The sequence below is a fragment of the Ostrea edulis genome, chromosome 3 (assembly GCF_947568905.1).
Source record: "Ostrea edulis chromosome 3, xbOstEdul1.1, whole genome shotgun sequence".
Classification (NCBI taxonomy): domain Eukaryota; kingdom Metazoa; phylum Mollusca; class Bivalvia; order Ostreida; family Ostreidae; genus Ostrea; species Ostrea edulis.
In genome coordinates, this window is record NC_079166.1 from 44,033,616 (window position 1) to 44,047,151 (window position 13,536).

General features: G+C 36.6%; 2 protein-coding genes and 1 long non-coding RNA gene across 6 annotated transcripts in view; 1 reads left to right on the top strand and 2 right to left on the bottom strand.

Moving 5' to 3' along the window:
• LOC125677369 (beta-1,4-galactosyltransferase galt-1-like) overlaps positions 1-6,211 on the bottom strand; it is a 29,043-nt gene extending 22,832 nt beyond the window's left edge. For 2 of the 3 annotated variants that reach the window (XM_056157890.1, XM_048915404.2), the window contains exon 1: positions 6,036-6,078. The gene's annotated coding sequence lies outside the window, so the exon portion shown is untranslated. Of the gene's footprint in view, positions 1-6,035 lie in introns of all 3 variants that reach the window. The other variant, XM_048915401.2, reaches the window with a different exon arrangement.
• The window catches only part of LOC125677368 (activating signal cointegrator 1 complex subunit 3-like), a 129,765-nt gene that overhangs the window by 74,072 nt on the left and 42,157 nt on the right, over positions 1-13,536 (bottom strand). For both annotated transcript variants that reach the window (XM_048915399.2, XM_048915400.2), the window contains exon 30: positions 6,765-6,907. In XM_048915399.2, coding sequence (XP_048771356.2) covers positions 6,765-6,907 — 143 coding nt within the window. The remainder of the gene's footprint in view (positions 1-6,764; positions 6,908-13,536) is intronic.
• LOC130052569 (uncharacterized) lies at positions 6,770-8,662 on the top strand. The gene is made up of 2 exons (XR_008800912.1): positions 6,770-6,920; positions 8,258-8,662. It is a non-coding gene; the product is annotated as an uncharacterized LOC130052569 (long non-coding RNA).

The following is a 13,536-nucleotide window of genomic DNA, read 5'->3' on the forward strand; positions in this document are numbered from 1 at the left end:
TTTGCAAGAGCTTGCACATGGAATCCTTGATATTACACCGAATTTTACATTCACAGGGCATATTCACGCTTGAAGAGTGTTTTTAGGTTCTTGCGGAATGCTTCATGTGCTTCAAGCTCTCGAAGTTCCAGTGGCAGTTTATTCCACAATTGTGCACCTAGTGTTTTTATGGCTCTTGTACCGTATTTGTTTGATGACTTCTTCACTACCAGTTTCCATTGGTCGGATGATGATCTCAAGGTCCTATGTGGCTGGTAAACAGGACATAGCTCTCTCATGTATGCTGGTGCTGAGAAAGAGTGTAGTGATTTATGTACGGTTGTCAGCACTTTAAACACAACACGTTGATTTACCGGCAGCCAGTGTAGTTGTTGAAGTACTGGCGAAATATGTTGTCTGTAGCATGTTCTTGTGAGACAACGTGCAGCGTTGTTCTGAGCCACTTGTAGTCGGTGCATGGGGCGATCGGTCATGCCAAGCAGGAGGGCATTGCGATAGTCAAGGTGGGATATGACTGTTGCATTGATGACCTTCGCACACGCTTCCTGGGTGAGATGGTGTTTCACCTTGGATATTCTCCTAATGTTGAAGTACATCTTCCTTACCACAGAGTTGACTTGTATTTCCATTGATAAGGTGGCGTCCAGGGCAGCACCAAGGTTTTTAACTTAGGTGTCAATATTGCCTCACCAATCTTCAGACGGATATCCTTCACAAGGCATTGGTTGTGGGCACTAGCAACCACCATAATCTCAGTTTTTCCATCATTTAGTTTAAGTTTGTTCACAGACATCCAGGTTCGGACACTTGCTATGCATTCCTCCATAATGTTGACTTGATAGTCCGCCTGGCAGTGTTTTTTACACTCAAATGCCTGTAAAGTTGAGTGTCATCTGCAAACTCATGACGGTTTATTGCTTAATAACTCTCCTGAGTGGGAGAAGGTACACCAGGAAAAGAAGGGGGCCGAGAACAGACCCTTATCATGTGACCGCATGATTAGTGTAAATTTCCCCCACGTGTAAATAACCACTTTTACAGTGTGTACTTTCATTAAAATAATATACTCATTTATAAACACTGTATTTGTGTTACTGTCTCTCTGTGTTCTACAAGCAGGTGCCAAAGAGCACACTCCATTGGCAGTTCTTTCTGGGAGTATCCACAAGCGAGTGGATCAGAATCATTGTTCAGGAACTACCTGTCAGAACAGTACCCAGCAAACAGCAGATGGAACCAAATTGGTGGCAACAATGAAGAATGCAATATGATGTTTGCGACAATGTAGTATTTCAATCCTCACAAATGTGCACAGTAGCTAGGGTTAAGATAATTCTCAATTTAAAGAAATGATATGCCTTTTACTGAAATTTTGTATTTTCAATGGTATTTCTATCATCATCTTTCAATACACATGATTAGAGTCGCAATGTTTATTATCCTGTTTCAATTGATTTGCGGAACAATTGGAATAGTGTTCTGAGCGGTTCCTGAACAGCCCAAACGAGTACGCCCCAACATTCTAACCTTTACATACACATGGGAATTAGTAAACACATCTTGTATATTGGATCTCGACTTCTTCAGTTTATACCACTCCAACTTTCCGTCCTCATTTCTTAAAAACCCAGGTGCTATTCAACCATATAGCTAAATTAAATGTTGATTAGTGGTATTGTGCAACGTTTTAGATGGAAATTTTTAAATATCATCTTAATATAGAGGTGATTTTACATAATTTTGTTTTTTGTCATCTTATAGCAGTATATTTTAGTGATGGCCTTATTTATTTGTCATCTTTTTGCTCTGGGTTTGTTTTGATGCTTTTTGATTTGTCATCTTATAGTGTAGCATTATTTCCATGATTTTGTCTTCTTTGCCAGAAATCAGACTTTGAATCACTTAGCTTTGTAGGTACTTTGATGTAGAAATGTATTAGCTGATTTCCCCCAGAGTTTTCTGTTGAAGATTTTTTTCGTCATTTGTTAAGTAATAAATGACTGTTTTCAATCTCAGTCACTCTTATGTTTTGGTACAGATATCAGACGACAGGAAAAACAAGCTTCTGTGGGCAGAGAGCCGGGTAATAGAGCTTGTAAACATGAAGTATATAAATGAATAATGAAATAAATTATTCATATTAATGTCCCTGCCACAGCTACAAAATAACTATCACCAGTAACTGCCAACTCTCCTTAAAATTAATTACAATCATATCGACAAAAAGATTTGTTTGACAGCAAGTACCAGACAAGTACTATCATTAAATAATGACCTATGAACTCAGTACAATAATTCACTATTCTTTACACAGAATGCCACAAATAAATGGCCAATTTCTTTAAATCACAAACCATTTACCCGAAATTCTCTTTATAAATATGAGTCCGAGATTGATCTTTTTTACAGTGATCTTGACAATCTATCACAGATTATAAGCATTCATTTGAAAGTCTTCAGCAATTTAATCTCATTGTTTCAGGTTAGATTATCATACACCTTTCATTTGGCCATATACAGGTAAAACTACAGAATTGGACAGAAAACTGCATCATTGCACATTAATGCATTACTGCTTAAGTGTTGTGTGATGCCTCATCAACTAAAAACAAGTGACTAATGGGCTGCAATACTCACCTGAGTTACAGAGCTTCTACTGTCTCTCCATTACAAAATGATGGACCAGGCAATAATTTCAACTTTTCAGTGACCTTGACTTAATAACTTCGGGTTGGGGTTACAAAATACCATCAAGCCATAAGCTACCTTTGTGCCTAATGAATAAGAATGTTTCTCCATTACAAAGTTATGACCTTAACTAAAATAATAGGATGGACAGACAGCATCGTGATTCCTATTTACCTCCCCCCCCCCCCCCCCTAACCACACACATCCTGTTTGGAGGGGTGTAAAACATTATGCAGCTTTATTATTCTTGATAGATGATCTTTATGAGACAGTTCCCTATATATTCCTGTATCTAAAACTCGCAAGGTGGCCTTCTGCTGATCCATTATTTCAATAAACATGAATCTACACGACATGAGGGGGCTTTCGTTTACTGGAACCTGGTGACCATGTACAATTTCAATAAATTTAATCTACACAGTGTGAGGATGCTTTCAGATTAACTGTAAACTTGTTCTTGATAAGAATATTCCTATGTAAAACTCAAAACCCTATTAAGACCCCATGTTGACCCCAGTGGCCATGATGAACAGACTTAAATCTACACTTTGTGAAGATCCCTTTTTCACAAGATGATTTTTAAAGATATTTTCTAACATATTTCTATTCAAAACTAATATCCTAAGAGGTCAACATTTCAACAAATTTATTCCACACCATATGAAGATGGCTTCACTTTATTTTGACAAACTATAGCCTTGTTGATCTTGACAAAAAGATATTTCCTTGTATATTCCATCAGAAAATAAAACACCATCGTGGGATGATAAGTCGTACAACTTCCAATATCACAGTTCCCGTCTTTATCCGATTTCGTCAGTTAATGCCTGACCATTTAGAAAATTTGCCTATGATTGGATTGGAGTCCGCTGGGGACTGATCTCAGAATTACTAAGATCAATCTCAACAGTAATTTGATCTTTTCCTTCGAGGCATGAAAACCATCACTGAACATGGACCAAAGGCATGTTTTGGGGTTTCTTTATTGGGCTTTTTTTATAGGAAAAATGACAATGGAAACAACAGCTACATGAAAAAATCTCAATATGGTCAAGTATTGCAAAAGAGCACAAATTTAAAATGGTGAAATAATTATTAAGATTAGCGACATTGCCAACATAAAAATTCCATACAGTACATTACAGTTTCTAAATCCACAACAAAATGAGGTGTAAAACATAGATTGCCAAATTATCAATGTGACAAAGACTAGACACACAGATACAATCTATTACAGTCAATTGAAGTACCATTAAAAAAAAAGTCCAGCTACAATCTATTACAGTCAATTGTAGTACCATTAAAAAAAGTCTAGCTACAATCTATTACAGTCAATTGTAGTACCATTAAAAAAAAGTCCAGCTACAATCTATTACAGTCAATTGTAGTACCATTTTAAAAAAGTCCAGCTACAATCTATTACAGTCAATTGTAGTACCATTAAAAAAAGTCTAGCTACAATCTATTACAGTCAAGTGTAGTACCATTTAAAAAAGTCTAGCTACAATCTATTACAGTCAAGTGTAGTACCATTAAAAAAAAGTCCAGCTACTATCTATTACAGTCAATTGTAGTACCATTAAAAAAAGTCTAGCTACAATCTATTACAGTCAATTGTAGTACCATTAAAAAAAGTCCAGCTACAATCTATTACAGTCAATTGTAGTACCATTAAAAAAAAGTCCAGCTACAATCTAATACAGTCAATTGTAGTACCATTAAAAAAAGTCCAGCTACAATCTATTACAGTCAAGTGTAGTACCATTAAAAAAAGTCCAGCTACAATCTAATACAGTCAAGTGTAGTACCATTTAAAAAAGTCCAGCCACAATCTAATACAGTCAAGTGTAGTACCATTAAAAGAGTCCAGGTACAATCTAATACAGTCAAGTGTAGTACCATTTAAAAAAGTCCAGGTACAATCTATTACAGTCAAGTGTAGTACCATTTAAAAAAGTCCAGCCACAATCTAATACAGTCAAGTGTAGTACCATTAAAAGAGTCCAGGTACAATCTAATACAGTCAAGTGTAGTACCATTTAAAAAAGTCCAGGTACAATCTATTACAGTCAAGTGTAGTACCATTTTAAAAAGTCCAGCTACAATCTATTACAGTCAATTGTAGTACCATTAAAAAAAGTCCAGGTACAATCTATTACAGTCAAGTGTAGTACCATTTTAAAAAGTCCAGCCACAATCTAATACAGTCAAGTGTAGTACCATTAAAAGAGTCCAGGTACAATCTAATACAGTCAAGTGTAGTACCATTTAAAAAGGTCCAGGTACAATCTATTACAGTCAAGTGTAGTACCATTTAAAAAAGTCCAGCTACAATCTATTACAGTCAATTGTAGTACCATTTAAAAAAGTCCAGCCACAATCTAATACAGTCAAGTGTAGTACCATTAAAAAGGTCCAGGTACAATCTATTACAGTCAAGTGTAGTACCATTTAAAAAAGTCCAGGTACAATCTATTACAGTCAAGTGTAGCACCATTTAAAAAAGTCCAGCTATAATCTATTACAGTTAAGTGTAGTACCATTAAAAAGATCCAGACGTGCTGCTATAGTAACGTTGCCAAATTCTGAATATGATTAAATGTCAACGTCAGTTCTTGATTGAAAACGGGATTCAATAGATCGAGACAAAAATCTGAGTGTTTCATCACCATAGTCTCATGCTTTACAGCAATCAATAAGCAAAGCCAAATATTGTTATTAGCTGGTAAGACAAAATAACATTTTGATTTCATTCTAGAATGAGGAATTGACTCAATGCAGACCACCTGTAATACAGTTACGGTGAATGTCCCCTAAAGCTGCAGATCTGTCGATATCATCCCGTAATTTAACCACTGTATCAAGCTTGTAATGTGTACTGTGGGAAGATAATGAAGTTAAAAACTAACATTAAAAATGTAAAATGCAGATCATATAAAATACACCAGTTTGATATTGTATCTAGTAAATTGTCAGTAGCAGTGCGTTATTTCATATTATCACTTGATACACTCTAAACTTAGTAAACTACACCAGAGTTCAAATTAAATCTAGTGGATACATGAATCAGCATCAATATTCATGTACTTCATGAGCAGATTCATTATTCATTTGATACACAACATCTATGTAGACATAATGGGTACAAAATGACACAATAATGTAATTGACACTATACAACTCTAGCTAAGCTCTATGGTGGCAATTTGATTGTGACCTTCACATTAATCTGCAACAAAGAGCTGGAACACCCCCCCCCCCCCCCCCCCCCAATTGATGTCAAGTTGAGTATAAGTTCATATAAGACACAATGAATAAAAGATACAACACACATACAAATCTCTTACCTGCCAGTCTCTATCTTCTGTCTGTATTGAACTTCTTCCTTTTTTCAGATATCAAACGAACCGTACAAACAAGCAAGTAAATGACATAATACGCAACACAATGTGTGGACCCACCACTCCACACTCAGAAGTCATCATAAACAGTCTCCTTCCTGGTTGAAGTGTATTAACAGACTGAATGAAATCAAGATTACATTGCGTGATATTAAAAAAAACTGGGAAATTAAATATGCTTTATCAAATATTTGTGTGTATTTTACATGCATCAACTATACAATCATATGAATCTAAAAAAAATTCAGAAGTAAATAAATTGTCTGAAATCTAAATTAATTTATAAAAATTATTTTAAAGCTATAGTCTTTTCACAATGTTAATTGATAAAACATAACTCCATGTCATTGGCATTTGTAACAACAAATTTCCTTTAGGAGTTGGGGGAGCTGGGGGGTTAGGTGGAGGCTATGGGGATTGGGTACTTCACAAGGGCATAAAAAATACAAAGATAATTCATCTTTTACTTCAATTACCATATAATTGTAAACACCACTGCTCTGTACCGGATTACATCACCGACCTTTCATTCCTAACTTTTCGGAACAATTTGTGTACTAAATGTTTGTAACTATACAACTGTGAATCACTAGAGCTGATTTAGGTGCTGTATCTGGAAGTCACAGTTCACTACCTATTGTGTATATTTTCAATAATTTCCATCATGCTACTCACCTCCATTTCTTCCATGTGCAACCATTGTTTGGGGTTGTCCTCACCAGCAAGGAAAGCAATCAGGTCAAGGGCAGTCAAGCGTGTCTGTCTCCTTGACGATACAAACACAAGAACAGGCTTCTCTGGGGAGTGCGTTTTTATGGCTGTTTAAAAACGGTAACAAGTATGATATAATTCATTATGAGAAATACGCATTTTGCTGTCTATGATATTTGCGAAAGCATTTTGCTGCCTATAGTATTTGTGAAAGCATTTCGCTGCCTATGGTATTTGTGAAAGCATTTCGCTGCCTATGATATTTGTGGGTATTCTATAAAGTCACAGAATAATTCTTTTTCATCATTCTACCTACATCAATTTTGTAATATGTCATACTATATAGGACAATACTGTAACAAGAAATGATCGATTTTCATTAGCCTATCATTCCTTATATAAAGTTTTATTATGACTGTGTGAAAACAATGGATCCAATTGATTGGGTAATTTGTATAACTGGCAGAACCGACTGTGCAAAAATCACCTCATGTGTCCATTTTTTTTCATTTCCCCTATAATGTGAACAACCTACATGTATATAAGTTTATGCATATAATGTCAAGTTGAACAATCATTGCTTCAGGAAAAAATAAAATACATCAAAGTAGCCTATGTCTATAACTGACATGACATTGGTAAATACGATCATTGACATTGTCAGGGTCAATACGATGCTTTAGCTGTCTGAGGAGTACTAGGTTCACTGATGGCAAGGTGAATATTGTATTTCGAGGGTAGTTATTATATTGACCACAAAAATGTCGATAATTTGTTTTGTTATATATGATTAAATTATCTTACACATGGAAACCTGCTATCTGTGCCTATAAAACGATACCTGGTTGTCCATTTTGTATACAGAAACAATGCAAGACCTAGTTGAAAGTTATAACAGATGCAAGATTTTGTTTTCTTACATGACCAAACAATTTAATTTAATCAAAACCAGCCACTAGAACTTACAAAATGACACCCGATCTTTCATTCAAAATGGGTTCAATGTAATGACAATTTAACAACTGTTAGTAATCCAGTTAGCTCTCTTTACAATTTTGAGACTTAATTAATTCGTTGACAGTGAGTAGAGATATGAGTTTTCATTGAACGACCAAAAAATAATAATCAATTCTTTTAATTTGGAAATTCCTAGTTTAATTTTGTCATGATCTCATGTTGGAGAAATGGAATATTACATTCACCTTGAAGGGACATGCAGGTGAACATGTCAGAGAAAGCTCAGGATTTTTCAATCACATCATGAAATGCCATAAATAAGTATTATGACAGTCTACACTTGCATGAAATGTCATTTAGGATAGACAAAAACTCTTTGAAATATAAATAGTCTGGTAAACAAATAACATTTTGATGATCCATTAAATAAAAAAAAAAACCACTAACATCCCATCAATTAGTTATATTTGACAATTATCATAATTCTTGTGAACTTTCAGATGACTTCTCCTAAAATCACACACGAGTCAGCCTCCATCAATATCAAGATCAATAGAATGTCACGACCTTTCCTAGAGAAACCCGTGTACAACAGAAAATTCTACACTGCCTGAATCGGCAACACAAGACACCTCAGCGGACTCTAAACTTGGTCAGCACTGTCTCTTGTTTCCTGGCAGTTTCAGTCTCCACAGACCATGAGTCACACAAGGAAGCTAGCTATTTTTGCTCTCCTTCATCACTTCCAGTTACAGTATAGCCTATAGACTAAATACAGAATCTTTGATATGCAAGATACGTCTTCTTTAACTAATACAAGCCTTTGTAGAACTTAATTAAAGCTGGTGTAGCATTACTCTATATAATTTGCCTGACTATCTTCACATTAAAACCTTATGAGCTGACTGAGTCCAATATCCGTATCGAGAGGATCAGCTACATACTACCTGACCTGGCAATGCCAGATGTTATTACTGAGGATCTATGTTATACTTATCCAGCCTAGTTAAGCTTTGTTCGATGTCTGTTATAAGAAATTCATTTCCTTCTGCTGTTACATCACACATTGTTGGTGATGAGCAAGCAACAGGCAATGAATGCACCTCGGTGTCTACCACATGCAGCTTATAATATTTCTTGGGATGATTCTTATGGTGCTCAGCCATAATGTAATTGTCTGATTATTCCTAACACTGTACTTACCATTGTTGCCCTTGAAACATTAAATCCTTTCACAGCTATAAGGCTAATAAGGCCTATACTACTTATCCCTGATTGCCATGGTGATAAGCAGATGAAAGATTATAAGACTCTTTTATGAGTAGCCATGAAATATAAGGTGATTCCACCCGAGGGTTGCAAAAAATCTGTGAAACCCGAGGCTTTGCCGAGGGTTTTACCGCATTTTTGCAACCCCGAGGGTGGAATCACCTTATTATTTCATGGCAACACATAAGAGAGTATTTTTCTCTCATATTCTAGAGTTTTCCGTTTTCCTTGTGCCTAGCGACGCCATTTTGAGAATTTTCCAATTAATTAATTTTTTGCTGTACATTAAAAATAACACCAGAATCGAATTCTACGACCTTCATTTTGGAAACTATGTTGCCGACAAAAAATCGGCCGACGAGTGTATAAGTGAATTGTATTAGAGTTATTCCTCTTTGAATAAATCAATAATCAGGGTGCGTGACGTAACTCGACAGTCATCAGCGCGAAACATTTTGACAGACCTAATCAGAATCTGAATCCACAACTGCACGTTTTTCTTAGACGAGCATTAATATTGATATTACATGTAATTGAGCAGTTATTTAATGATGAGTATGTGAAGAGAGATTCCAAGTGGTTTTTGTTGGTGAATATGGGCATGGCTAGACTTTCGTTTTTCACGCGTGCAAAGACTCGAGTCTCATGGACATTGAAGGCACTTATTTCACCTGAGACATGGACAGTAGACGTTGACAGAGTGAATGTGAATGTAGGCCCAGAACTAATAGACCATGTGGGCTGGGTTTCTGTGAACTGGCATAATGCACCAGATGGCATAGGTGTGTGAGGAATTTGTGACTGTTGTTGAGTGTGCAGTAATTGTTCAAGGAATGTGTATTTTTGTGTCCGGTCACATACACGTGGAGATTATCAGGGACATTACAATCTGTCATTTTTTGTACAAGAGCTTTGCAGATGCTAGTATTTGTCAATCGAGGCAAGGTACATGTATGTTGCAAGCTAGTTGTGTATTGATTATGACATCACGAGCTATGTAAGATAAACGTCACGAGATATGAAAGATAGAAATATCTTACATACCTTTCTTTCATAGAATATCTGTATCTTACATACGTAGATATGAGAGAAATCCCCTTCCCCTAATAGACACCAGTTCATGTTCACGAAAGGTTAACCCCCAGCTGAGGCCCTGATACGTTTAACCCCCAGCTAAGGCCCTGGTATGGTTAACCCCCAGTTGAGGCCCTGGTACAGCTATCTACTGAAGGTTAACCCCCAGCTGAGGCCCTGGTACAGTTAACCCCCAGTTGAAGCCTTGGTATAGCTATCTGCTGAAGGTTAACCCCCAGCTGAGGCCCTGGTACAGTTAACCCCAAGTTGAGGGCCCAGTACAGCTATCTACTGAAGGTTAACCCCCATTTGAGGCCCTGGTACAGTTAACCCCCATTTGAGGCCCTAATATGGTTAACCTTCAGCTAAGGCCATGGTACAGCTATCTACTGAAGGTCATTCCCCATTTGAGACCCTGGTACAGCTATCTACTGAAGGTTAATCCACAGCTGATGCCCTGGTACAGCTATTTTCTAAGGTTGACCCCCAGTTGAGGCTCATCACTAGGTACAGCTGTCTACTGAAGGTTAATCCCCAGCTGAGGCCCTGGTACAGCTAACTACTGAAGGTTAACCCCAGTTGAGGCCCTGGCACAGTTATCTACTGAAGGTTAACCTCCAGCTGAGTACCTGGTACAGCTGTCTACTGAAGATGAGATGCAACCCCCAGCTGAGGCCCAGGTAAAGCTGTCTACTGAAGATGAGATGCAACCCCCAGCTGAGGCCCAGGTAAAGCTGTCTACTGAAGATGAGATGCAACCCCCCAGCTGAGGCCCAGGTAAAGCTGTCTACTGAAGATGAGATGCAACCCCCCAGCTGAGGCCCAGGTAAAGCTGTCTACTGAAGATGAGATGTAACCCCCAGCTGAGGCTCTGGTAAAGCTGAGTATAATGAGACAAGTAATGCAAGTGTCTTGCCCAAGAAAATGTCAAATTAATTAAAAATATGATGACTCAGAGATTTGATCTAGCAACCTTTCAAACTGCCTGTCTATACCCTAATAGACCACTGAGCCAAGCACTCTATCAGTGCCATGAAAAGACAATTTTAGAAAATTCTGGACCTTTATCTAACTATTATCGTTTTGACAAATTGTACCCTTTCTGTTGGAAAGTTTTTCCTTCCACATTTAAATCTACTGACATTCACCAGTATGTTGTGTGTAATAACCCTTTGCTGTTTCAATGTTTTCTACACTTGATGAACCACTGTGATGTGGACATTTTGAAATACAAACCTTTACTGACATGAAGTTTTTACTGTTTAGTGTGTTTGTATTATGTGAATATAAGAACAATGGATGCATGTGGAAATTTTTTTGCATAAACTACTTTGCTGTTTACATACATATCCCATGTTTTTAATGTTTTCATTAGAAAAACGAGAAATATTCATTCATTTAGTAATACTCAGCCATTATACTGTGGCCCAACCCTATAGCCCCTGAGGGCCACAACTTGGAATGTATGCTAAATATGCACATAAGAAAGTTTAGTTTTTCTGCCTAAGTGATTCTACTCTACTATGACTCCTTTACATTTTCAGTTTTTTAAATTATCTCCAAATGGGAGAGGACAAGACCCTTCATTAAGGATACTTTGTTTTGTTAGTGGAGTTCAGTTAGCTCTTGAAATAAAGACCATAATGTTAATAACATACAGGCGAACAGAAAATCTCACATGAGCCTTTGGCTTAGGTAAACAAAATTAAACAATACACAGAGCCTCACAATGAATACCGATTGTGTTCAGTAACATAACAAATACATCATTACAAAGAATCTAAAATATTAATAAAGCAATACTCAATACAATGCAGATATCCGATAGCACTCTGTTTGGTTAAATAACAAGCATGTTCAAATTAAATTCAGGCATGGGGATCAAGTGATCATAAGTGCAAATGTCCATGCAGTTTCCTTTAAAGGGGCATGGACATGATTTGAACAGCAAATTTTCAAATCTTATTTTTCCATTTTAAATTTAATGTTTACAATGCTTAACTATTAAGGTATTTCTAATGGTCAGCAAAAATTTTAATGTCAGTTGTTGAGTTACAAGTGAGATACAGCACTCACAATTCTTTGTTATGTAAACAAGGCCCTTGCCATGATTTTGTTTACATATAGATTGCTTGATAGAAAATATCATGTTTTTAAAAACAAAATGAGATGTGACAAACACTAAAAACTGTTTAATTGTGTTCAGAATTAACTTGTAAATTGAACTGTTTTAAACAAAAGATTTACAAGTATATTTCACCTATGTAACGTATATGCATTGTATATATCAAACTCTGAGATTATCCCTGTTTACCGCACATATTGATAACCACGTGTTTGCATGCTCTTTAATAACATATACTCGGCATTCTGAAATAAACTGATGTAGAGACAAGACGCATTCTGTTATACTGTACTACTTTACATGGTGTCAGAAGTAAAAGTACTAAGTGGAACTTCTGTATGTGTATCTCTGGATATTTGTCACCATGAACAATCAAGAAGATAATGCTGCTGCTGCTCCCTCTATTCCTGTCTTTGTGAATCCAAACATACCAATACCTGGAAAACTGGATCTTAAAGGAAACCTGTGCACGAACTGGAAAAAGTTCAAGTGGATTTGGAGCAATTATGAAACAGCGTCTATTCTCAAGGAAAAAGACAAGGAGGTGAGAACTGCTACCTTTCTTACTTGCATCGGATCTGACGCTCTGGATATTTTTGATGGTCTTCAGTTTGACTCTGAAGATGACAAAAAAGACATAGACAAAGTTCTAGAAAAATTTGAATCCTTCTGCATTGGACAGACCAATGAAACTTATGAAAGGTACACTTTCTACAAACGAGACCAAGAAATCAATGAAAACATTGACACTTATGTGGCAATTCTCAGATCTCTAGCGAAAACCTGCAAATTTGATGCTCTAGAAAACGATATGATTCGAGACAGAATTGTACTTGGAATCCGTGACAATGGAACATGCAAAAAGCTACTGCAAGAAGCAAAACTGGACCTAAAAAATGCGTTGACATATGCAGAGCAAACGAAAAGTCAACATCGCAACTTAAAACCATGGAGGAAGTTCACGCTGTCAAATTGAAAACCATGCGAAAAACTAAACCGCTGAGAACAACACAAGCGCACAGAAAAGATTTCAAACAAATACCAGAAACAAAAGTTCAAAAGGAATGTTTATATTGCGGTAAAGAGCACCCCTTCCGCAAGGAATTGTGTCCAGCATGGGAAAAAACATGCAGGAAGTGCAATAAAATGAATCATTTTTCATCAAAATGTCTGCAGACAAAGTCGAAATCAAAACAGGAACATGTAAAACAAGTCAACCAGGAATAATCCAGTGACGAGGAATTCATCCTCATGATCGAAAATGTTAATGCCATTGAGAAAAAGATTTTTGCAGAAATCGAAATTGAAAAT